The following is a 23,821-nucleotide window of genomic DNA, read 5'->3' on the forward strand; positions in this document are numbered from 1 at the left end:
AATGTCGAGAAGGGAGAGGGTTGACATGTCATGGGGTTGTTAACCAATGTCATAAAACGATATGTGTACTACTGTTTGATGAGAAACTATTTGTTCTGTAAACCTTCACCTGAAATACAATTAAAAAAAAAAAAAAACTTGCCTTCTGACCATACTGTTCATTTTTCAAGATGTTTTCACATAATATCAGCGAGCCTAGAAATGCCAAGCATTTTTCCATTTTTCAAAAACTAAATATGAGACCAAGACAGGGCTGAGGCTTGAACAAAGCTTCCCAGTGGCTGAAGAGAACATCTTGATCAAAAATTTAAATTGTAATCAATAGATGAAACTGAGTTAGGATTACTGGAATATTTCCTATGGCATTTCTATACGGGAGCAGGAAAACACAAATGTGAGCCCTAACACTCCTTCTCCCATTTTTTAAAATGATGGCATTTGAATATCTGCAAAAATCTTGAGATCCATCTAATCCCAGGATGGGATTGATAAATTTAACAAATTCCAAAAACAAAACAGTTCATGACAAGATGGTCAAATCAAACCTAGTTAGCCCAGTGTTATTTTTAATTAAATATGTAATATATTCAAAAGAATATATGGTCCACAGTCTCATGAGACAACTCGGTCAACTGGCATAACATAGTTCATAAAGATAATGTTCTACACTCTAGTTTGGTGAGTAGTGTCTGGGGTCTTAAAAGCTTGCCAGCAGCCATCTAAGATACTGTTGGTCTCTATTTGTCTGGAACAAAAAGAGAATGAAGGAAACCAAAAACTCAAAGAAACTAGTCCACAGGACTAATAGTCCACATGAACCATGGCCTCATCTAGCGTGAGATCAGAAGAACTAGATGGTGCCTGGCTACCACTACCGACCATTCTGACCAGGGATACAATAGAAGGTCCTAGACAGAAAGGGAGAAAAAAGTAGAACAAAATGGAAATTCCTAAAAAAAGGCCAGACTTACTGGACCAATAGAGACTAGAGGAATCCCTGAGACTATTGGTCTAAGATACCCTTTGAACTCAGAACTAAAGCCACTCCTGGATCACCTTTCATTTTTTCGTCCAAATGACTGGCTTATAAAATAAACAATATCACCCGTTAGTACTGTGCTCCCTTAAATAAGCAACTATCTGAGATCAAACGGTCAACATTTACCCTAAAACAAAGATGAAAACGTGAGGGGCAGGGAGGCTAGATTAAAGGAAACAGAATAAACAGAATGGAAATAATGAGAAGGTTGACACACCGCAAAAAATGTAACCAATATCATGGAATAATTTGTATAAAAATTGTTAAATGGGAATCAAATTTGCTGTGTAAATTTTCACCTAAAACACAATTTAAAAAAAGAAAGCAAAAAAGAATATATGGTCCTTGGGCAAGCCAGAAGTTCTGAACTTCAGAGTCCTTATCTGTAAAACAGGATAACATGAGTTCCCACCTCACTGATGTTAGTACTGTCATTATTTCCATTTTACAAATGAAGTAACTGCTTAAGAAATTCATTGAAGGTCACCGCACTTGGGAGTGGCAGACTGGGCAGTAAATTCAGGCAGTTTGAACCCTGAGCTCCAAACCAAAACCATCTCACTTCCACACGAATTAACTTTGAAATGTTAGTGATTATAATACTACACTTGAGAATTAATTTGACAGTATTTAATGGTTAGCTTAAAGTAACCAGATAGTTCAAGATTTCCCTGAAACTCCTCTCAGAAATACAAAAACATCATCTGACATATTTCTCGTTTATTTTGCTAAGAGTACAGTTTTTTCCATAGGTGGTCGTGTTAGCCAAAAGCTCTCTGTCTCTACTAGCTGAACTACACGAAAGTATGCTAAAATGCATATGAATATGTAATCAACGAGTACACAATCTGAGGAATGGTTCCAGTGGCTAGGTGTTAAAAAGATTAGAGGACAAAGAGATTGGATCTGACATTTAAATGTAGACTGTAATAATAATTTAGACTTGAAATGAACAAGTTATTAATGTGCCACCATTTAAAACCTGGTGTTCTGTGTCCCAATTTCATGCTAGAGTTTCTGAAGATGACAGAACCACTCCAACTGTAATATTTTTAGAAAGACAATCAGGTTTCTGCAAGGAAAAAGGAATCCTGCAATTATGGTATTTTTAAAGAAGAATCAGTAGATTCAAAAGCTACAGGTAAGAGTTCCCATTTAGGTAACGAATTAAAAGTAACTATGGAAAATGCAAATTAAAACATAAAATTTTTTTTGTTTATATTTTATTATGTTTCTAGTGAAAGTTTACATAGGAAATTAGGTTCTCATTTAACAATTTCTATACATATTGTTCAATGACATTGGTTACATTCTTCACAATAGATCAGCATTCTCATTATTTCCATTTTGGTTGTTCCGTTTCCATTAATCTAGCTTCCCTGTCTCCCCATGCCTTCTCATCTTTGTTGTTGTTAGGCGCCGTCGAGTTGGTTCTGACTCACTGCGACTCTATGTAATACAGAACGAAACACTGCCCATTCCTGTGCCATCCTCACAATTACTGTTAGGCTTGAGCCCATTGTTGTAGCCACTGTGTCAATCCATCTCACTGAGGGTCTTCCTCTTTTTCGCTGATTCTCTACTTTACCAAGCATGATACCCTTCTCTAGGGACTGATCCCTCCTGATAACATTTCCAAAGTACACGAGATGTTGTCTCATTATCCTTGCTTCTAAGAAGCATTCTGGCTGTACTTCTTTGAAGACAGATTTGTTCATTCTTTTGGCTGTCCATGGTATATTCAATATTCTTCACCAACACCACAATTCAAAGGCGTCAATTCTTCTTTGGTCTGCCTTGTTCATTGTCCAGCTTTTGCATGCATGTGAGGCGACTGAAAACACCATGGCTTGGGTCAGCGCATCTTAGTCTTCAAGGTGACATCTTTGCTTTTTTAACACTGTAAACAGGTCTTTTGCAGCAGATTTGCCCAAAGAAATGTGTCTTTTGATTTCTTGACTGCTGCTTCCATAGGTGCTGATTGTGGATCCAAGTAAAATGAGATCCTTGACAACTTCAATCATTTCTCCACTTATCATGATGTTGCTTATTGGTCCAGTTGTGAGGATTTTTGTCTTCTTTATGTTGAGGTGTAATCCATACTGAAAGTCTAGGTCATCTTCGGTCTAGGGTAAATGTTAACCATTTGGTTTCATCTAGGCAATTATTTTGAGGAAAACAGTGCTCACAGATGATATTTATTTTATGGGCCAATCTGCCATTTGGCTGAGAGGTGACCTCTGGGAGTGGTTTCAGTTCCAAGTTTGAGGAGTATTTCAGGGCAACAGTCTTGGGGGTTCATCTAGTCTCTATTGGTCCAGTAAGTCTGGCCTTTTCGTTTTTTTAGGAATTTGAGTTTTGTTTTACATTTTTCTCCCACTCTATCAAGGACCATCTATTGAGTCCTTGGTCAGAACAGTCAGTAGTGGGAGCCAAGCATCATCTAGTTCTTCTGGACTCCCGGTAGGTAATAAAATACAAAACTTTCACCTGTTGTCTATTAGGCACCTCGAACTTAACAGGGCCAGAACAACAATACTTTTGATTTCCCCTCTGAACATGCTCCTCCTCTAATTTAAGTTAGCTTTAATTAAATTTAAGCCAAAAATGCAGGAATTCCTGATTCTTCTTTCCTTTACTTTCTCCCTTAGTACAGTTAGTAGTCCATATCTCAAAACTGTATTCCAAATCCATCTACTTCTGTCTATCTCTATGGCTACCACCTTAATCTAAGTCATGAGCATCTCTCACCTGGACAACTGAAAGAGCCACCCCTAAATGGCCAATGTCTTGCTAATTCCATTCTTGCCCCGCCCCTTTACAATCCAGTCTCCACCCAGCGGTCAAGCAATCTATTTAAAACCTAATCAGACATGCCACATCTTTGCTTAAAACCCTCTAATGGTCCCAGTGCACTTAGATTAAAATCCAAACTCCTGAACAAGGCTCTAAATTAACTAGTATAGCAGAAGCTTTCGGTGCCCCACATCATAAAATTTCATTTCCAATAGAAACCAAAATATAAAATTCCTAAAATTTAATTGGACAAGAAATGTGCAGGATTGATATGATAAAATCAAACTTTTCTATGAATCATTATAAATTTATATATTAAATGCAATCTGAATAAAAATCTTAATGAGATTCTTCTTAGAATCTGATAGTATTATTCTAGGATCAGCTGGAAGTATACCCGAGAAAATTCTGAAAACACAGAATAATCTGGAAAGCTGGCATTACTAAACATTAAATTAAAGCCTCAAACATTAAAATGGTTTAAAAGTAGAATAAAAAAAAATCTCAGAAACTAAAGTATATATGAGAATTTCACGTACAATGAAGTTGACATTCTAAATCACTAGGGAAAGTAAAAATTTCTCAACAAATTATGCTAGGATAATTAATTTTCTTAAAAAAAATCAAGTTAGATTCATCAAGTCATATACCAAAATAGATTCCAGATAGATTAATAAAACTCAGGTACAACACGGGTGAACATTTATATTCATAAAATATGTTTATATTCATAGAATGTAGAGGGTCATTGCTAAGCTTAATACCAAAGGTCCACAAAGCCACTGGGGAGGCGGGGGGGGGAGATAGAATTTACTACATAAAAATTAAAACTTCTACATCCTAAAACACTATAAAAGATTAAAGGGTAAAAGAAACGGAGGAAAACATTTATAATATACAGAAAAGGGGTTCATCTATAATTATAAATCAGAAAGAAAAAGTCAAACATCCAAGAGAAAAATGGGCAAAAAACAGTAAAAGTTGTACAGGAAACAAATTAACATGTCCAACAGTTTAATCAAGGAAATACAAATTAAAACAAGATACCACTTTTTAACCACTAACCTGGCAAAGATTTTTTATAAACAATATCCAGTATTGGTCAGGTTGTAGAGAAATCAACATTCATATGCAGCTGAATGTATTTACCCTGAGAGAGCAAATTAGTACAGCTTTGCTGGCAATATGTGTTTTGATGCTGATCAAAAAACTCATAAAACATGTATACTCTTGGATATTACAGTTTTACTTATAAGAGTTTGCCTTAAGGAAATAACGATGCTGTGGGCATATGTTCAAGGATGTTAATCTCAGCTTTCCTAGTGAAAAAAACGGAAGGAACAAAACCAAGAGTAATAAGGAATAGTTAAGTAACTCATAGCACATCTCTATGACAGAAGACTAAAGCATCATTTAAAATGTTATAGTGAATATTTTGTGACCTGGAAAAACATTCACATAAACAACAAAAACAAAAAGGATACATACACATAGAAAAAGAAGAGACCAAAAAAATGTAATATGAAAATGTTAACAGGGGTTGTCTTAGTGTGGCGGGGTAACTGGTTATTTTTTATATGCTTTGTTATTTTCTATAATGAACATGTGCTACTTAATTAGAAAGAACTAAGTTATCAACAAGAAAAATGCTTCTTCTAATTCAAACCATTTCTAGATACAGTTTTTAAATCCTGCCCATGCTATCTGTCATTTATTTTGAAGCTATAAATAGGTTCTTTTGTGTCGCAGTGGATAAGAGCTTGGCAGAGCACCAAAGGGTTGGCAGTTCAAATCCACCAGTCACTCCTTGGAAACCCTATGGGGCAGTTCTACTCTGTCCTATAGGGTTGCTATGAGTTGGAATCAACTCCACAGGCAAGGTTTTTTTTTACCTCTAACACCATTTCATCCCACTTAAACTACCATAAAAAGAAAAAGAAAGAAAACCAAAACAAACCAACAAACAAAAAAACACACACTCTAAAGTACTCCAATGTTTTAGAGGCAGATAGCCTAGTTCTCTTGGTCTACCTTAATGGAAATTTTTGCTAAATCAATTCCATAGTGCAACATGATTCACTAAAGTTAGACAGAAAAGGTTCAAACTGTCTTTTTATCTAGAAACCTCAAAAATTTCCACATATGACTGACAGCCTGTGAACACAATAAGGTTTCATTCTGCAAGTTGGAATCAAGAGCGGTTCCTCGTTCACCAGGAGAAATCAAGTAGTTTATTTCCACAGCCCAGGTACAGAATTTTCCAACAACTCATCTTTGTAAAATGTTAGAATCTATCTTAAATGCAGCACTAAGTAGCAAGTAAAATGTATCAAACAAAGCTGAATTACAAAATCAAAACAATTTTATCTTCTCCTTATAGTTAACACATTTTAATACAGAAAGGCTACAAAAAAAAGTAACATTCTACCTAAACTTTCAGTTTGTAGTTTCTCAGAAGGTAGTCTCATAATATTCTCATTTGGGGGTGGGAGGAGGCAGAAAATAAGCATTCGGAAGGATCTATTTTGAAAAGAATCTTTCAACTAAATCATTGACTTGAGTAACACTCATTTCAATTCAATTCAAGGAATATTTTACACAACATCTACTACATGAAAAAAGCTAGATAAGTAGATACACTAAGAGAAAGAAAACAATGCTCTCTGTCGTTCACAGCCAGTAATTTATTTAGGGGAAACACCGTACAAATGATTCAGTGGGGTTTACAACAGACAAGATACTAAAAAGGACAGGTTGTTGTCCAAATGGAATTTAGAGGTAAATCTAGCTTCAGATTCATATAAAAGCTATAAAAGGAATGACAGAAATGCCATTTTTAGATCAGCTAGATAAATCGAAGAAAACTGATTACACAAAAGCCAAAACCAAATGCATTGCTGTTAACTCAATTCTGACTCAGCAATTACTGTACATAGATAGCAAAATAATGTTCAAGAAAAAAAAATCATTCATTCATTTACAATTACTTATTGAGCAACCACTATGTGCTAGGCACTGTTCTGGGTATTAGCAACATAGCAGTGAACAAAACCAAGTCCTTGCCATCAAAAAGCAAGGTAGCTGGGTAAACAAACAAACAATAATATACAATATAATGTCAGGCTAAGTGCTATGAAGAAAATACTACAGCAGGGAAAGGGAACAGAGTGTGAGAAAGGAACAGGACTCATTTAGACAGGGTGGTCTGAGGAGTGACTGGAGCAGGCACCTGAATAAAATGAAAGCGTGAGCCGTGCAAAACCTGGGGGAGATCATTCTAGGAAGAGAAAACAGCTAGTGCAAAGAGACTGAGGTGGGGGCATGACCAGTGGAAAAGTGATAAGGCCAGTGTGGTTAAGTCAGAGCCAGCAGGGTAGTGAACAGGTTGTAAATGAAATCAGTTAGAGTTTTTATTCTCCGGTGAGAATAAAATTCTTTTCTCACTATGATGAGAAGTTGCTGGATAGCTCTGTGATCTGATTTATATTTTAAAATAGTCACTCTAATCACAGTGGTGGTTCAGTAGTAGAATTCTCACCTTCCACACAGGAGACCCAGGTTCGATTCCCAGCCAATGTACCTTATGCACAGCCACGAACTGCCCCGCCCCTCAGTGGAGGCTATGATGCTGAAGAGGTCTCACTGGAACTTCCAGACTAAGAAGAACTAGGAAGAAAGGCTTGGCAATCTACTTCCAAAAACTAGCCAATGAAAACCCTATCGATCACAACGATCTGACTGTTTCATTCCATTGTGCATGAGGTCACCATGAGTCAGGGGCTGATCTGATGGCAGTTAACACAACAACAATCACTTTAGTATGTGGACAATACTAGTGTGTTTCAAGAATGCAATCAGACCAGTTAGAAGGCTGGCAAACACAACCTTAATCAATTAATTAAAGCTAATATGACCAACAAAGACACAAATCTAAATTTGTGAGCCACATGATAGGATGCAGTGACAGTACAGCATTCTCTTGTGACACGCCTGTAAAAATGCATAATCTGAATCCAATTGTGGGGAAAGATCAGATATTCTACAAAATAACTAGCCTACTATTTTCAAAAATGTCTTAGGCATGAAAGTAAAATAAAAATTGAAGACCTCTTCCAGACTGAAGTAAACTAAAGAGACATGACAGCAAAATGCAATGTGTGATTCTGGATTGAACTCTTGTAATCAGGATAATTGGTGAAATTGACAAAATCTGTGAATTAGATGGTAATAATCTATCAATGATAATTTCCTGATTTTGATCATTGTATTGTGGTTATATTTAATAGTGTGTGTGCATGTATGTGTATATGTGTGAATGTGGAAGATTTTCTTGTTTATAGAAAATAACGCACCAAAGTATTTGGGGTAATGGAGTGTGATGCCTACACACTTGTAAATGGTCAGAAAAAAAAGTATACATGTAAAATAAACACATTTACATATAAAGAGAATGATAAAGCAAATGTAATAAAATGTCAATGTAAAAATGGTGTGGGGGGATCTGACTTCCTCATCTAACTTCACGAGGAGGAGAGAGAATCATTATCAGCATCAACAGCCCAAAACCGATTCCTACAAGGTGGAGGTCAGACATATCTTCTCTCGCCAGCCCTTTTTCTGACACCATCTGTCCCTCCCATGGCACTATTTCTCTGCTAGATTCGATAATTCGTTGCAATGGCAACACAGAACTCAGACAATACTCCTGATTATGGGGTTTATTAGGGAAGTAACAGGATACAATTCAGGATCAGGAATGACTCAGGATACAGTTCTTCAGTCAGGACAGCTTCTCAGCTGTGCCCACATGCAGGCCTCTCCCTCAGCCTCTTGGCCCCTCAGTCTCTTGGGCCTGCCCAGCCTCTGCCCTGCTCAGGCAAGTTTCACAAAGCTCTTTAGCTCCACTAATAAGTGCCCAGGGGCATCCCACTCTGCCAATAAGCATCAGCCAGAAGGCACTCAGCAAGCCTCACTCTGCCAACAAGTGTCCAGAGGTACCCCACTCCACCAGAAGCCTCCTACCCAAAGGCACTCAACTCTGTCACTCTGCAGGACCACACACTCACTATAACTGCCTTGTTTCACGGGGCAGAAAGCCCACTGTGCTGTCTTGCGTCAGTCTCCTGGTTCTGCTGCCGCCATTTCTCTGCCATTGCTTCTCGCCATCTTCAGTGTTACAGCTCTGTCTCCTGGGTCTAGGAGGTTCTCAGCGCAGGGACCCTGGGTCCAAACGATGCACTCCGCTCCCATATCTCCTTCTTGGTGCTAGTGAGGTCCCCCTTTTCTGCCTCTGGGATGGCTCATTTTAAGCCTAATGAGATGGCAAAACTGACCAATCCTTTCATTAGGGTTCCACATACCTTATTTGCATGATTCCATCCCACACGGTGCTATGAACCTTATTTACATTATTAGCAAGCTGTCCACTTCTGTTAATGGGCCACAAGCACCTTATCTGCATAGTCCCACACAATCATTTGGTGTGAGTTACAATACCATGGACAGAAAGGCCATATAAAAGCAATCCATCACACCATAGTCAACAACTGGGGACTCTAAGTGAAGGAGAGTTGGCAGTTCTTTGTACTTGCAACATCTCTATAAGTGAAATTATTTCAAAATAAAGGCAAAAAAATTAAAAATAGCTACCTAGTCACTCTCCAGTATATCTGTATTTTAATTTTTTGCACATACGCTAGCTCATACTTTACTTATTTGTTTATTATCTATCTCCTACCAAGAGAATGTAAGTTCCATTAGAGTAGAAACTTTGTCTATCTTATTTCCCAGTTGTTTAAACAGTACTTAATACATGGTGAGGCTTCAAATATTTATTTAATCAATGAAGGAAAAGTTAACAGTATTTACCTCTGGACCAAGGAATTACACATTACTTTTGTTTCTACCTCATATTTTTCTGAATTTTCCAAGTTTTCTACAACGATCGTATGTTTTTATAATAAACTTACTATGTCTAAAAAAGGCTTTCAATTCCAATCCTCCACCCCTACAATTTACCCTTCTCTTAGTCTGCCCATCTCAATGAATGGTACCACCATCCATCCAACCACTCAAGCCCAAAATCTATGACTCATTCTTGATTTCTCTCTATCATCTCCATGCAATGCCCCCTCACCTGCCACCCTACAAAGCCTTCTGGAACATATCATGTCAACCAAAAAAATCTGACCAGAATGACATTAAGCATCCTACATAAATTAAGCTTAAAAGAGCAAAAGTGTTCACTAACTTCATCTTGGCCCTAGAAAACCCTCAGGGACAAAATTTTTTAAGTTAAAAAAAAAAATTTTTAACACACACTACTATTTAAAAGGAATGTATTTATATATTACTTGTGTGATTAAACATTAATGAGAAAAATCAATGTACAAAAAAAGAGATTAGTGTACTACACTGAGGGAAAAAAAAGACATGTTACTTGGAGATGAACAGAAGGTGCCACCAAGTGGAGAATAAGTATACATACAGTAGGGAAAAATCTAGGCATAGCACGTTTTTTTAAAACCTGGTTTAAAGGATTTTAGGTTTCCAATACTTCAAACCACACAAAGCATATCCTTGTTTCTCCTGCTATAAGCAAAAACAGTGCTTTTATATTATCATGCATAAGTAACCGAAATCTTCTGCCCTTCTATCCTCAACAATTTTTTACCTTGTCAAGTTCCATGTAGATACAAACTATATATTTGCTTTATACATCATTAATTCTATGTAGAGCTCCCAGGTGGTGCAAACGGTTAAAGCACTCAACTATTAGCTGAAAGGGAGAGGTTTGAACCCACCCAGAGGCGCCTTGGAAGACAGGCCTGGTGATATTCTTCCGAAAGGTCACAGCTTTGAAAACCCTATAAAGCAATTCTACTCCGCACGCATGGGGTTGTCATGAATCGGAATTGACTTGACGGCAACTTAACAACAGCAGCAATAATTCTATGCAAAAGCAAACTACCATAAGAATGAAAATAAAGACTTTTGTGTAATACCATATTGATGTTGGCAGTTAGCTAACTTAAATAAGGATAAAATTGAGGGTATCAAAAGTGGTATAAGACTATATAGTTGCTATCTACTTAAATACTTTCAGAGCATTCTATTCAATTAAATTAATTCCTGAAGAAATTAAAATCTCTTCACTGATCTCATAAGAAAACTTAGATAAGAAAATGAAGGTACTAAGAAAAAAGACACTAAATTACAGCACAGTATTATTCTACCAGCTAGTATTTATTAAAAGTGACTATAAACTCCAACAGAACAAAGTCTACATATAATTCACTCACCACTGTGAATGTATAAACCCATCTGTGTCTGGCACATAACACAGTGGGTATTCAATAACTACTTTTTGAATGGAAGACCTGCTTGTAAGCAGAGAACTGTACAATTCTAGGCAGTAACTTTTCTTATTTTCAAGGTACATGTAGTTCCCCTGTACATCCAAAATGTTTGCACCACCAAGCATACCTTTTGTTTATCTATTGGTAGACCTAGCAGTCTTACTGGCTGCTAACAGAGTCAAAGAAATGAGGCACTGAGATGAGATAGATAAAATGAACTACTTTTCCCAGAAGATTTCTAATGTTTCCCACAAGATCAGGGAACATTAAGTGACCATGTAAGTTCACTAAGTAGGTTCACAGAAGTTTCTGGATTCCATCAAAAACAAATCCTTTCCCAGGTGGGATTATTTATGCAGCTACCGAACAGACCCACGAGACATCTCATAGGCCACACTTGGCACCAGACTACTCAGAAAGACAGCAGGACAGAGACGGGAATCATAGCTTGAAGCTGGGCAACATCAAGTGTTCCTCTCACTGGAACCTTCCAGTAACTCATGGAGGTGACAGATCACTCAGTCATCCAGAAGCTGTCTGAGAGCTCTCTTCTTTGACTCCCTAGGTGACACAGCATAGGTTCAAGGGGGATGAAACATACATCAGACAGGTGCTGCCCTGACTTAAACGCTCCATGTTCCGTAAAAGCCAATATCTCTAATAACAATTCAACAGGCATAGCTCCCAGGATTCCCATTCCCCCAAGAGACATGCCAGTTATAAGAGCAGCCATGGTCAGGGAAGCCCAAACAGGGCAAAACCATTGGTATTTATAATTCCTCTGAAACAAGATACAATTTACCAATCAGGGGCAATTTTATCTAGCAATACAGTTAATAAATTTCTATCTTACTGGTTTCCAGAGTAACAGAAGGTCAGATACTCTTAACCCTTTTACCCATAATTTACAAAGTTAAACTGTATACTATACTAGGTAAATCACACTGAAATATTATCTCTAGTACCAGCCTCTACCCTGACTTCCAGACTAGTTGTTTTCAGCTGTTTAACCAACACCCCTACTTGGTTGTCTAACAGGCATCTCATACTTAACAAAGACAAAGTAGAACACCTGATTACCCCTTCTAAACCTGCTTCTCCCACCCCAGCTTGCCTTGCCCATTTCAGTCAATGTACCACCAGAACTCAGGCCAAAAATCCTGAAGTCATCCTTGACTAATTTTTCTCAAAACCCAATCCATTGGCCCCATCTTACCTCAAAATATCTCCCTGTGGTGGGCAGCCTCTAAGATGGCCTCCAATGATCCCCACCTCCTGGTATTCACACTCTTGTGTAATCCTCTCCCCTTAAGTGTGGGCTGGACTTACTGACTCAGAAGCAGAAGTATGGGATGTCACTTCCAAGATGAGATTTAAAAAGACTGTGGCTTCCATCTTGGATGTTTTCTCTCGCTCTCCTTGTAACTGTCCTGGGGGAAGCCAGATGCCATGTCATGAGGCAGCTCTGTGGAGGGGCCCATGTGAGTGCATTTGGAAGCAAACCTTCTGAAGCCTGTGTACAACCACGTAAGTTTGGAAGCAGATCCTTCCCAAGTCAAGTCGTTTGATGACTGCAGCCCTGGACAACACCTTGACTGCAGCTTTGTGAAAGACCCTGAGCCAGAGGCACCCAGCTAAGCTACACTTGAATTCCTGACCCAGAGAAACTGTGAGATAAATGTTTATTAGGTCACTAAATTCGGGGTAATCTGTTGCACAGCAATAGATAAATACAATCTCAAGTCAGATCACTTCTCACTACTTGCACCACCAGCACCCTAATCCAAGCCTCCTTCATCTCCTGCCCAGTCAACCACATACCTCCTGCCTAAATGATCTGCCTGTTTCCACACTGGCCCCCTTCCTCTATTCTTTACACAGCAACCACAGAGTGCTTTTAAAATGTAAAACATGTGATACAAGTTATCATTAGTAACAGGACAAATCAAAATCTGGTGCCACCTAACAAAATGCAACAAGAAACATGGCATCATTTCTGTGACATTCCTGCCAAAGATGTATAGCCTGAATCTAGTCATTAGGAAACATCTAAGAAACCCATACTGAAAGATATTCTACAATACAATTTCTTATAATTTTCAAAGTCAAGGTCAGGAAAATCAAGGAAAAGCTGAGAAACTGGTTCGGAATGAGGGAGACTAAAGAGACATGAGAACTATAAACAATGAGTGATTAGAGCCTCTTGTTAGGACAAATGACAAAACTTGAATGGGTCTGAAGATCAGACAGTAATGATCTATCACTATTAATTTTCTGATTTTGATGGTTATATTGTGGTTATCTCAATGACTGCTAACCAAAAGGTCAGCAGTTCAAAACCACCAGCAGCTCAGCAGGAGAAAGATGTGGAGTCTGCTTCCACAGAGATTTACAGCCTACGGGGCTGCTATGAGTTGGAAGTGACTTGATGACAGTGACTTTGGTTTTTTTAACTGTGGTCATACAGGATAAAATTCTTATTTCTAGGAATTACACACTAAAGTACTCAGGAGTGACAGGGCATCATTTTGGCAACTTACTTTCAAATGATTCAGGTACTTCTAACTCTTCTATAATAAGTCTGGGGTTGTTTCAAATGTTTAAAAATGTGAATCAGACCATTCCACCTTACCTTACAGTGACTTTCCAAGAAATTTAGAAAAAAAGCCAAAGTACTTATCAGGGCTTACAAGATCTACATGGCCTGGGCCCTAGCTCTTTCTCCTACCTCATTTCTTAACATCTTCCCCTCACTCACTCCATTCCAGCCAAACTGGCCTCCCTGCTGTTTTTCAAACACACCAAGCAATACATCTCAAACATACATGGCTTTTGCATCTGCGGTTCCTTTGGCCTGGAGTTCTTTCCTTCTAGCTTCTTTTCTCCCCTTTTCTAGGTCTCTCCTCAAAGAAGCCTTCCCTAAACCCTGTATAAAATAGCCTCCTCCCTACTCCCACCCACTGCTCTCTCTTATGACTCCCAGCTACATAGTATCTTCCTTCCAGTTACTGTTACCTAAAATATATACTGGAGTCCCTACATCCTGCAGTTAATGCACTTGACTGCTAACTGAAATGGTGGAAGTAAGTCCACCCAGAGGCACCTGAGAAAGAAGGTCTGGTGATCTACTTCTGAAAAATTAGCCACTGAAAACCCTGTGGAGCACAATTCTACTCTGACACGTATGGGGTCACCATGAGTCAGAATCGACTCGACAGCAACTGGAAAAAACAAATATATATATGCACATGCACACGCGCACACACGCGCGCACACACACACAGCATATTTGTTTTTCTGTCTCCCTCTTAAGGGCAAGGACTTTATTTGATTCACTGTTGCATCCCCAGTGCCTACAATAATTCTTGGTATCTGGTAGGTAATCAACAAAGTTATCTGAATGAATAAAGAGGACAGATTGTATTTGTTATTCATTACCCTACATGTAAGATAATTCCCAGCTCTCTAATTAAAGATAAATCAACACAACTTCACATTTATTGATGGATCAAATGAAAGGTTAGAGTTCACAGATTGAGAATTCCACAATGTATTACACTCAGCAAGAAGTGTTTGAGAAACAAACAGCTGAGCTTATCCAACACCACTTCTTCCCTCAAAGACTGACCAAACACCTTTAAACTTCTCTTACAGTAAGGAGCATCAAAGGCACTCAGCACTTAGAAATCTCCTCTCCACAAAGAAATCCAGCTTTGTATCTTCAATTGCCCTCAGGTACCTGCTAGACTGATCTTATCTTCTACAGCTCTCAGCTTCTTCTTCATGTGATCTCAGATCATATAAAAAGACTTGCATGGCTGAATAGTGCTTTTATCTTTTAAGAATTTTTACTATCTTATAATTTTAAATGCGTTTTATCTCACAAAATTTCAACTGGTATTCCCCATCCCCAAAATATGGACCCTCATGTTAGATAAGTGTTTTGAAGGTGATGGACCTCAAACTGAACAAGATAGCCCACATGCCTTCCATATCCTTCCAGAACAATCAATCAAAAAACAGGAGGACACTTCAGCTCCTAAAGCCCATGTTCCACTATGAGACTTAGGTCTCCAATAGTCCCCTGATACATAGAATGCTCCTTTAGAGAAAGGTGATAGCTCTAAATATAAAATCACAGCTTCTCAGACCTTAAAAAAACAGTAGATTATTATTTCCCATTACAAAGAGCACAAAATCAGCAGCCCCAAATGCTGCGTGAGAAAGCTCCTAATCAGTGTTGCTTTCTCATGTTAAGAACCAATGAGCTTTATATAAAGACATTATCTAATGTCATGGTCAAACTTTATCACTGACGTGGGTCAATACTCCCAATTAGTTCAAGTAATAGACAAGAGTTGAAAACTGGCAGTTTGTGGGTGACATCTTATAAATATGTTTTGCTTAGCTAGCACAGTATTTTTTAAAACTGCTCTGTCTGACAGGGTAGCCTAATGAATTTAAATAAAATTAAAAATTCGTTTCTTCATTTGTGCTGCTCACATTTCAAATGCTCAGGGTCACAAGTGCTAGCAGCAGATAATAGAATATTTCCATTAGCTCATAAAGTTCTATAGAGTATGCTGTATTTAAATTGACAAATTGTCAACATTTAAAAAACAAGAAATCCCACAAACTTCCAGCTTCTCTTGAAAAACTAATCTAGAAACTCTAGGCTGAATTCTGACCTGATGGAACTGGGGGAACTAAATAGGGCTGTTATAGATTAAACTGTGTCCCCAAAAAATATGCGTTGTAAATCCTAACACCTATAACTGTGGTTATAATCCCATTTGGGAATGGTTTTCTTTGTTATGTTAACGAGACAGTATTAGTAAAAGGGTGTGTCTTAAATCAATCTCTTTTGAGATATACAAAATCAGATTAAGTAAGCAAGCAAGCAAGCACAAACAGAGGGGAAGATACATGCCACATGACTGTCAAGGAACCTAGGAACAGAAGCTGAAAAGAGACAAGGACCTTCCCCTAGAGCAGAGAGAGAGCCTTACCCTAGAGTTGGCACCCTGAATGCAGACTTCTAGCTTCCTAAATTGTGAGAAAATAAATTTGTTTGTTAAAGCCACCCACTTGTGGTATTTCCGTTATAGCAGCACTAGATAACTAAGACAGGCTACTATCCTTTTTGACAGAGAATGTGCTCTCTTCTTCACTGTAGTCCCCACTGCTCCCTATTTCTTATATCCGCACTTCACTTACTTTTGATACATGCCTGGATTTTAGATAGGAAAGACAGGAAGCAAATATTCTGGGATGATCCCAGTTTCTACTCAGTACAGTAGAACTATTTCTGATTATCAAGTTCAACTAAAATGTCACAGCCAATCTATAGTTTTTTGGTGAAATTTTCTAGACCAACAGAAAAGGATCTCTAGAATTTAACTGTATATCTCCCATAAGCAACCTACCAAGGATATATAAGTACTTTGCTTTGAAATATTTTATACAAAATTTGGTAATTTAAATGAGCACTGAAGATTTTACTTCAAAATATATTATTACAAAATAAAAATTTTTATACCTAAAGTATTTTAAAGGAGCCCTGGTGACACAAAGGTTAAGTGCTCAGCTGCTAACCAAAAGGTTGGTGGTTTGAACCCACCCAGCAGCTCCATGGGAGAAATATCTGCTCCTGTAATGATTACAGCCAAGAAAACCCTAAGAGTCACTATGAGTCTAAAGCTTACAGCCAAGAAAACCCTAAGGGTTGCTATGAGTTGGAAATCCACAAGATAGCACCTAACAACAACAAAGGTATTTTAGAGCTCTCATTTTACAGAAACTTTTTACAGGAAACTAAGCCCCAGAGAGGTTAAGGAACTTGTTTAAAGTCAAACTGCCAGATAAGATCAGAGCCAGAGTTCTTGCGGCTACACTGTCACTGCCTTTCCCCCGCACAGTCAGGTGATACTGTGGCATACTATTTTTTTCCAAAAGACAGCCACACTACTATAAACTCCAATATATAATATGATGTTGACACACCTCCATCAAGATGGGAGTTCTACATTTCCTTCCACTGATCTTGGGCAGAACTTTGTAATTGCCTCAACCATTGGAATCTGGGAGAAGTGATACTGGATGATCTCTGAAAATAAGTCAGAAAAGGGAAAGTGGCTTCTACCTGACTCACCTTCTTGAGGCACTTGCCTGAGGAAGCCCAGGCCACATGAGGGTATTCCAACCCACAGCCCCAACTCTGACCCTAGCCAACAGCTACCATCAACTGCCAGACACCAAATGAACAAGTCTTCATATTATTTCAGCATCCAGCCTTTGAGTCTTCCAGCTGTGGCTCTGGACATAATGGAGCAAAGATAAGTCATCCCTGTTGTGTCTTGTCTGAGCTCCTGACCCACAAAAATCATGAGATAATTTAGTGTTAATCCACTAAATTTCAAGTAACTTGCTACACAGTCATCAAAACTGGAACAGATGTTTTCAGAAGAATACCACTGACTACCTTACACGCAGATATTCAATAAGTATTTGTGTAATGAAACAAATATTGACGAGTCAAATAAAATGGTGACTTAGCTTACCATTCAGGGGGCACCATGCTTCCATCCACGTCCCAGAATGTGTTTTTGCCATTCATTTCAGTAGTATATATAACCCATCGGTGACGGCCTATGTTGAAAGATCAGCATTTTGAAAGATGTGAGAAATAAAGACAACTTTTCCTAAAAACCATAATTGCAGGCTTTTTAAAGAAAAGAAACTTTTTTTTTTTTAAAACTAAGAAAAGACTTCTTTGTGCTCTTACATATGAGAAATGTTAAAGGACTAATATCCTGGGTGTGTTAGTGAAGACACATTCCAGGAAGTGCATGGCAAACTTTTACCAGCAATCTGGACACCACTACAGGAGAGTCTCTCACCAGGGACTGAAACAACTCCCTGCCCTGGGTGGGGCTGTGGCCTTTCCCACAGTGGTGAACCGCTGCTTCTCACCTAGCCCCTGCAAAGGACTAGCAGAGAGGATAGGGAAATGTGTTCCCAGTAGCTCAAGGTATTCAGAAAAAAAAGTGCTCCTCCTAAGACGTGGGCAGAAGAAATGTATTCCTAGCAATCAAACTTGAATTATATGTTTCCAGAGAAATCTTTTTACATGATCACATCAGATTCTCTTGGAAACTGGTGAATTATACATAATAAGTAAACATTAAAAATGATAGATAAGTAGGGTAGGTCATGTCATCAAAATAGCACGGCTGCATTCTTTATTTGACAAATTTCTGTGGGATAGTTGGGGGCATAACTACTATTTACAAAACTGCTTCTACAGGGTGAAAATGCATTTTGAGTTCCAAGTAACTAACCTGTCCTTGAATGGACAAGTACCTGGGTTCCAATCAAAGTTTTGTCACTTATTATCAGTGGATATTAGGCAAATTTATGAGCCTCAGATTCTTTATCTATTAAAAGTGGATGATTATATCTATGTCTTAGAGATGCTGTGAAAACTGAATAAAAATATTATTTAACTCAGCATCTGGCATGTAAGTGCACAATAAATGTTAATTCCTTCTCTCCCTTTCTCACTGTCTCCTAACCCCCCAAACGTGGAATACTGAACTAGTGTCCATAACAGACTCTGAACTTTTAAGCAAAAGGTGATCTTCATTTACTTTATAGGGTTTCCTAGGTAAACATATAAACAACAAATCAGCTAATGCTATTAAGGAGAACTCAACCTTGAGAATAGATAGCTAAAAGTTCCCCCCAATGGGGCAAGCAAATGGGAAGGGCAGATAGAACAAAGGTTTCAGAGAGTTAGGCCATGACGACAGCGCTGGGCCTTGACAATCTTGCAATACATACCAAAATTTAAAATGTGCATTCTCATACTTAGCAATTTCACTTCCAGGAACTTATTCTTAGAATATGTGAACAAATAAACGCAGATGTAGTTACAAACAAATACACTGCAGCACTGTTTCTAACAATAAAAAGATGTAGGCAATCTAAATGTCAATACAGAAGTGATTGAAAAATAATGGTTCATCCATACAGTGCAATATTGTGTAGCTATTAAAAAGAATGCTGTGAAAAAAATTTAAATAAGAAAACACATCAATCAACTGAATAAAAAAGAACGCTATAGATCCACTTACTAATATGGAAAACTGGTCTGATTTTTAAGTAGAAATATTTCAGCTTATGAACAATATGAATGATATAATTCCATAATTAAAAAAAAAGTAGGTTTATATATTCATTAAAGAATGGGAAAAAAAATATTAAAAGAAGGTAAAATTATAAGGGGAGGAGACTTTCATTTTTTACTTCATATACTAATTTCAATGGTTTACAAGGGCATGTATCATTTTTAAAATTAGCAATAATAAAGATATTTACATTTTGAGGAAGAAAAGAAGGGACGAGAGGAAAAATAATGTTACAGTTTGCAACAACGAAGTGGTGAGGTAGAAAGAATATATTGGCTTAAGGCTCTGCCACTAACTAGCTGTACTATTTGTTTCAGCCCTTTAGGTTAAAACATCTCCTTGAACCTCAGTTTCTTCAGCTACAAAACAACCATTTTTAGATAATCTCTTAAAATCTGCTGCAGGCCTAAAATTTTATGAGTTGTACAAGTATTAAAAAATATAATGGTTAATAGAATACTTAAGGTATTGCTATTTACCTCTAGTAGACCAACTTGCATCCGACCCAACCACACATGGGAGAAATTCTTAACTTAATGACTCAGTTTCTCCATCTGTAAAATGGAGAAAACTAAAACACCCACCTCAAGGAGACGCTGCAGATTAAAGCAGATAATGTATGTTATGTCCTAGCACAGAACCTAGCACAAGGTAAGCACTCAAGAAACGCTAGGTCATTATTATTTCACATAATACATTTGTCCCCTGGAAGGAGATCTATTTTTTCCTCCCTTGACTCTTCATCTCAATCAACAGAGAATTTCTGTACTATCATAAAAGCAACAAATGTGCCTGATAAAAAAATTCAACAGTTCAAGAAGATAGTAATACATATATATATTTTTTGAGTACTTATTATGTATCACGGAGCCCTAGTGGCACGGTGGTTAAGCATTTGGCTGCTAACCTAAAGGTTAGCAGTTCGAATCCATCAGCCGCTCCTTGGAAACCCTATCAGGCAGTTCTACTTTGTCCTACTGAATTGCTATGAGTCGGAATCAACTCAATGGCAATGGGTTTGGTTTTTGGTTTTATTATATATCATGGAAGCAGCAGTCTAGAAATCAAATGGCATATTGCATTGGGCAAATCTGCTGCAAAAGACCTCTCTAAAGTGTTAAAAACCAAAGATGTCACCTTGAAAACTAAAGTGTGCCTGATCCAAGCTATGGTGCTTTCAATCGTCTCATATGCATGCAAAAGCTGGACAATGAATAAGGAAGACTGAAGAAGAAATGATGCCTTTGAATTATGGTGTTGGAGAAGAATATGGACTATACCATGGACTGCCAGAAGAATGAATAAATCTGTCTCAGAAGAAGTATAGTCAGAATGTTCCTTGGACATGAGGACAGTGAAACTCCATCCCTAGAGAAGGACATCATGCTGGGTAGAGATTCAGTGGAAAAACAGGAAGACCCTCAATGATATGGACTGACACAGTGGTTCCAACAACAGGCTCACACATGGCAATAACTGTGAGGATGGTGCAGGACAGGGCAGCGTTTCCTTCTGCTGTACGTAGGTTCACTATGAGTCAGAACCAACTTGACAGCACCTAACAACAACAACATTATGAACCAAGCATTAGGCCAGTTCTAAATTAAGGGTAATTTTTGCCTCCAAGGGGACATTTGGCAATGTCTGGAGACGTTTTTGGTTGTCACAACTGATGGTGGGGGTGTTGTTATTCACATCTAGTGGGCAGATGTCAGGGATGCTGCTAAACATCCTACAATGCATAGGACAGCCACCACAACAAAGAATTATCTGGTCCAAAATGTCAATAATGCTGAGCTTGAGAAAAATGTGGAAAAGCTTTTTCCATTCACTTTCTTTTTTAAAAATACAACCTTATGAGGAAAATATTATTGTTGTTTCTACTTGATAGATGAGGAAACTGAGGTTTACAGTAGTTACTTAAGTTGCTGTTCAAAGCTATAAAGTGGAGGGCAGAATGTCAATCCTATACTATTTAACTGTACCACTATTAAGTTTCTTGTGTATCATTCCAAAAATTTTATATGCACATAAATGCATTATTTATTTCCTCCCTCCAAAGGATTCCAAACATTGTTCTGCAGCTGGATTTTGTTCATGTTACATGTATCTTCAACAAAAGTGCAACTCATTAGTATTTGACTGATACACACTAATATTGCTTTTAGAATTTACTATTAAAACAATGCTGCCATGGATGTCTTCATAGATCTCTTCTTGTATACTTTTGCAAGAATATTTATTTGTAGGATGAATTCTTTCAGAAGTAGAAGTGATGGGATAAAGATACATGCAATGTAAATTTTGACAGATATTATCAAATTGTCCTCCAAAAAGAATGCAGTAATATATTTATTCCTATGGCCTTTCCCCACATTGAGATTTATCAGACAGGCAGATATTTCAAAATTTGATACGTGAGAAAAAGGTAACATTGTTTTTACAGTTGTAGTTCTTTAATTACAAGTGATGATGATGATCTTATCATGTATTTATCGGTCATTAATATTTCTTTTTCTGTGAATTAACTTTTTCTATTTTCCTACCGAATTTTTCATCCTTTTCCAAATGCTTTGTAAAAGCTCTTTGTATATTATGGAAAACAGATTTAATCCCTCCACCCCAATACGGTACTCACCAAAAAACTGCTTGTTGTCTTCATAATATTTGTTTCCATATTTGTCTTCTCCCACTAATGTACCAACCCTCACATCATTTGTCCTGTTAATGCCCAAAAGAAAACAGTTTTAGAATGAGTGATACTTTCTTCAAGTCAAAAACAGAAATGAGTATACCAACTTTCAGACACAAAGGCTACTGTGCCAACTAGAAAAATGAGGAGATGCTGAGATGGTCACTGGTTGTACACTTTTGGCCTTCATCTCCCGGCTCATACCACCCAATGCTGAAGAATCACCTTTCTGGTAACAGCGCTGGAATTCCAGTTCCTGTTGCCCCAGTATCATGCAGACAGTATGATGGGAAACGATGAACATACTCAACTGATGTGACAAACTACACTAACTATACGGAAACAATATCTTCAAACTATAGGACTACTTTTATCTACCATCTCTGTGCCATGAGACACTGGAGTTAGCAAAACCTTGAGGAAATCAGGAAGCCAGTGTATTTCGTCTTCTTAAAACAGTATGTCTCTTGACTCCTTCATTCGACCCTGGGACTCCAACTCAGTTTCCGCGGACGATGCTTCTCGTCAGACTGAACGAATGTCAGGGCTAGTACGGACCGGTTAACCTCCCACTTTACAGAGGAGGAAACTGAAGGCCAGTAAAGGGAAAACATTTTCCCAAGTTCACACAGCGAGCGTCTGGCAAAGTCCACCACTCTCCAGTACGAGGGGCAGAGGGGCATGCCAAATCCCCTCGTCCGCATGTCACAGTTCGTCTCTACAGCTGGCTTCGGTCCTTTCCTGATGAGACCCCTGGAAAGAGACTTCGCCCCAGCCCTGGAGCCCGGCAGAAGGCAGAGACTGGGTCAGTCGTCCTTGACAGGAGCCGCGGATTCCTCAAGGTGACTCAAACCCAGCCCCTTTCCAAAAAACCTGCCAGGCCAAGTCCAGCCCCAGAGGCCTAGAGCCTGGCTCTAGACGCCTACCTGAAAAGAACTCGTAAATAGCCACGGAGGCCGCCGTGGCCGCTAATCTGCTGCAGCCCGCGTTTCACGACCTGCAAGTACTCCATCTTGTCCCGCAGGCCCAGCCTCTCGGGTGCGCCGTGTAAAACCCACCGGCCGGAAGCGGACTCTCAGCGGCCGGGAGCCGGGGATCAGAAGGTTCCGAGGCGCAGGCGCGTATTCCGTGAAGTTAGCGCTGCGCATGCGCGAGATTGGCGCTCGTCTGCGCGACCTCTTTTGGGTTTCCAGAGTAAGAACCAATGTTTCCGGCCCCCACCCCGGAAAAAAAGAAAACGCGTCCAGAAGGCGGGGGAAAGATCACCTGGTGCAGATTTGTCAGAGGGCAGTTTCCGGCTTTGGCGGAGGGATCAGTTTTCTTATCTAAAGTGCCTTTTTTTTTTTTTTTTTTGGTAGAATATATTCTTGAGCCTTTTGTCTTTCAAAAAGCCACGTAGGAGATAAACCTTCCCTCTTATTTACCTGGACATAGACTTGCAGGTTCAAAATAATTTTCTCAGAACTTTGAAGTCATTACTCCATCAGCCTCTAATATACAGTTGATGACAACGTTGATGCCAATCGGATTCCTGTTCCTTCGCAACAAACTTTTGTACCTCTTGAGATTTTTCTTTCTTTGCCCCGAAATTTTATGAGTATTTACGGCTTTTTTTTTTTTTTTGGTTGTTGTTGATCCTTGTTGGAATTCAGCATGATTATTCACTTTAGAGATGTGTGATTCTTAGTTAAGGAATTTTTTTTCTAATAATTAGCCCCCTCCATTTTCTGTTTCTTCTTTCTAAGAT

The 23,821-nt window shown here is 38.5% G+C and overlaps 1 protein-coding gene across 2 annotated transcripts in view; it reads right to left on the reverse strand.

Annotated features, from left to right (window-relative positions):
* The window catches only part of NDUFA12 (NADH:ubiquinone oxidoreductase subunit A12), a 32,074-nt gene extending 8,923 nt beyond the window's left edge, over positions 1-23,151 (reverse strand). The window contains exons 1-4 of one of the 2 annotated variants that reach the window (XM_023735718.1): positions 23,001-23,151; positions 22,021-22,103; positions 17,754-17,841; positions 12,523-12,623 (exon numbers count right to left, since the gene is read on the reverse strand). In XM_023735718.1, the coding sequence (XP_023591486.1) occupies positions 12,527-12,623; positions 17,754-17,841; positions 22,021-22,103; positions 23,001-23,086 (354 nt within the window). In that variant the 5' untranslated portion in view covers positions 23,087-23,151 and the 3' untranslated portion in view covers positions 12,523-12,526. The remainder of the gene's footprint in view (positions 1-12,522; positions 12,624-17,753; positions 17,842-22,020; positions 22,104-23,000) is intronic. The other variant, XM_004381228.3, reaches the window with a different exon arrangement.
* Positions 23,152-23,821: the final 670 nt, after the last annotated feature.

Source organism: Trichechus manatus, unplaced genomic scaffold, assembly GCF_000243295.1.
Source record: "Trichechus manatus latirostris isolate Lorelei unplaced genomic scaffold, TriManLat1.0 scaffold00081, whole genome shotgun sequence".
In the NCBI taxonomy this organism is placed as follows: Eukaryota; Metazoa; Chordata; class Mammalia; order Sirenia; family Trichechidae; genus Trichechus; species Trichechus manatus.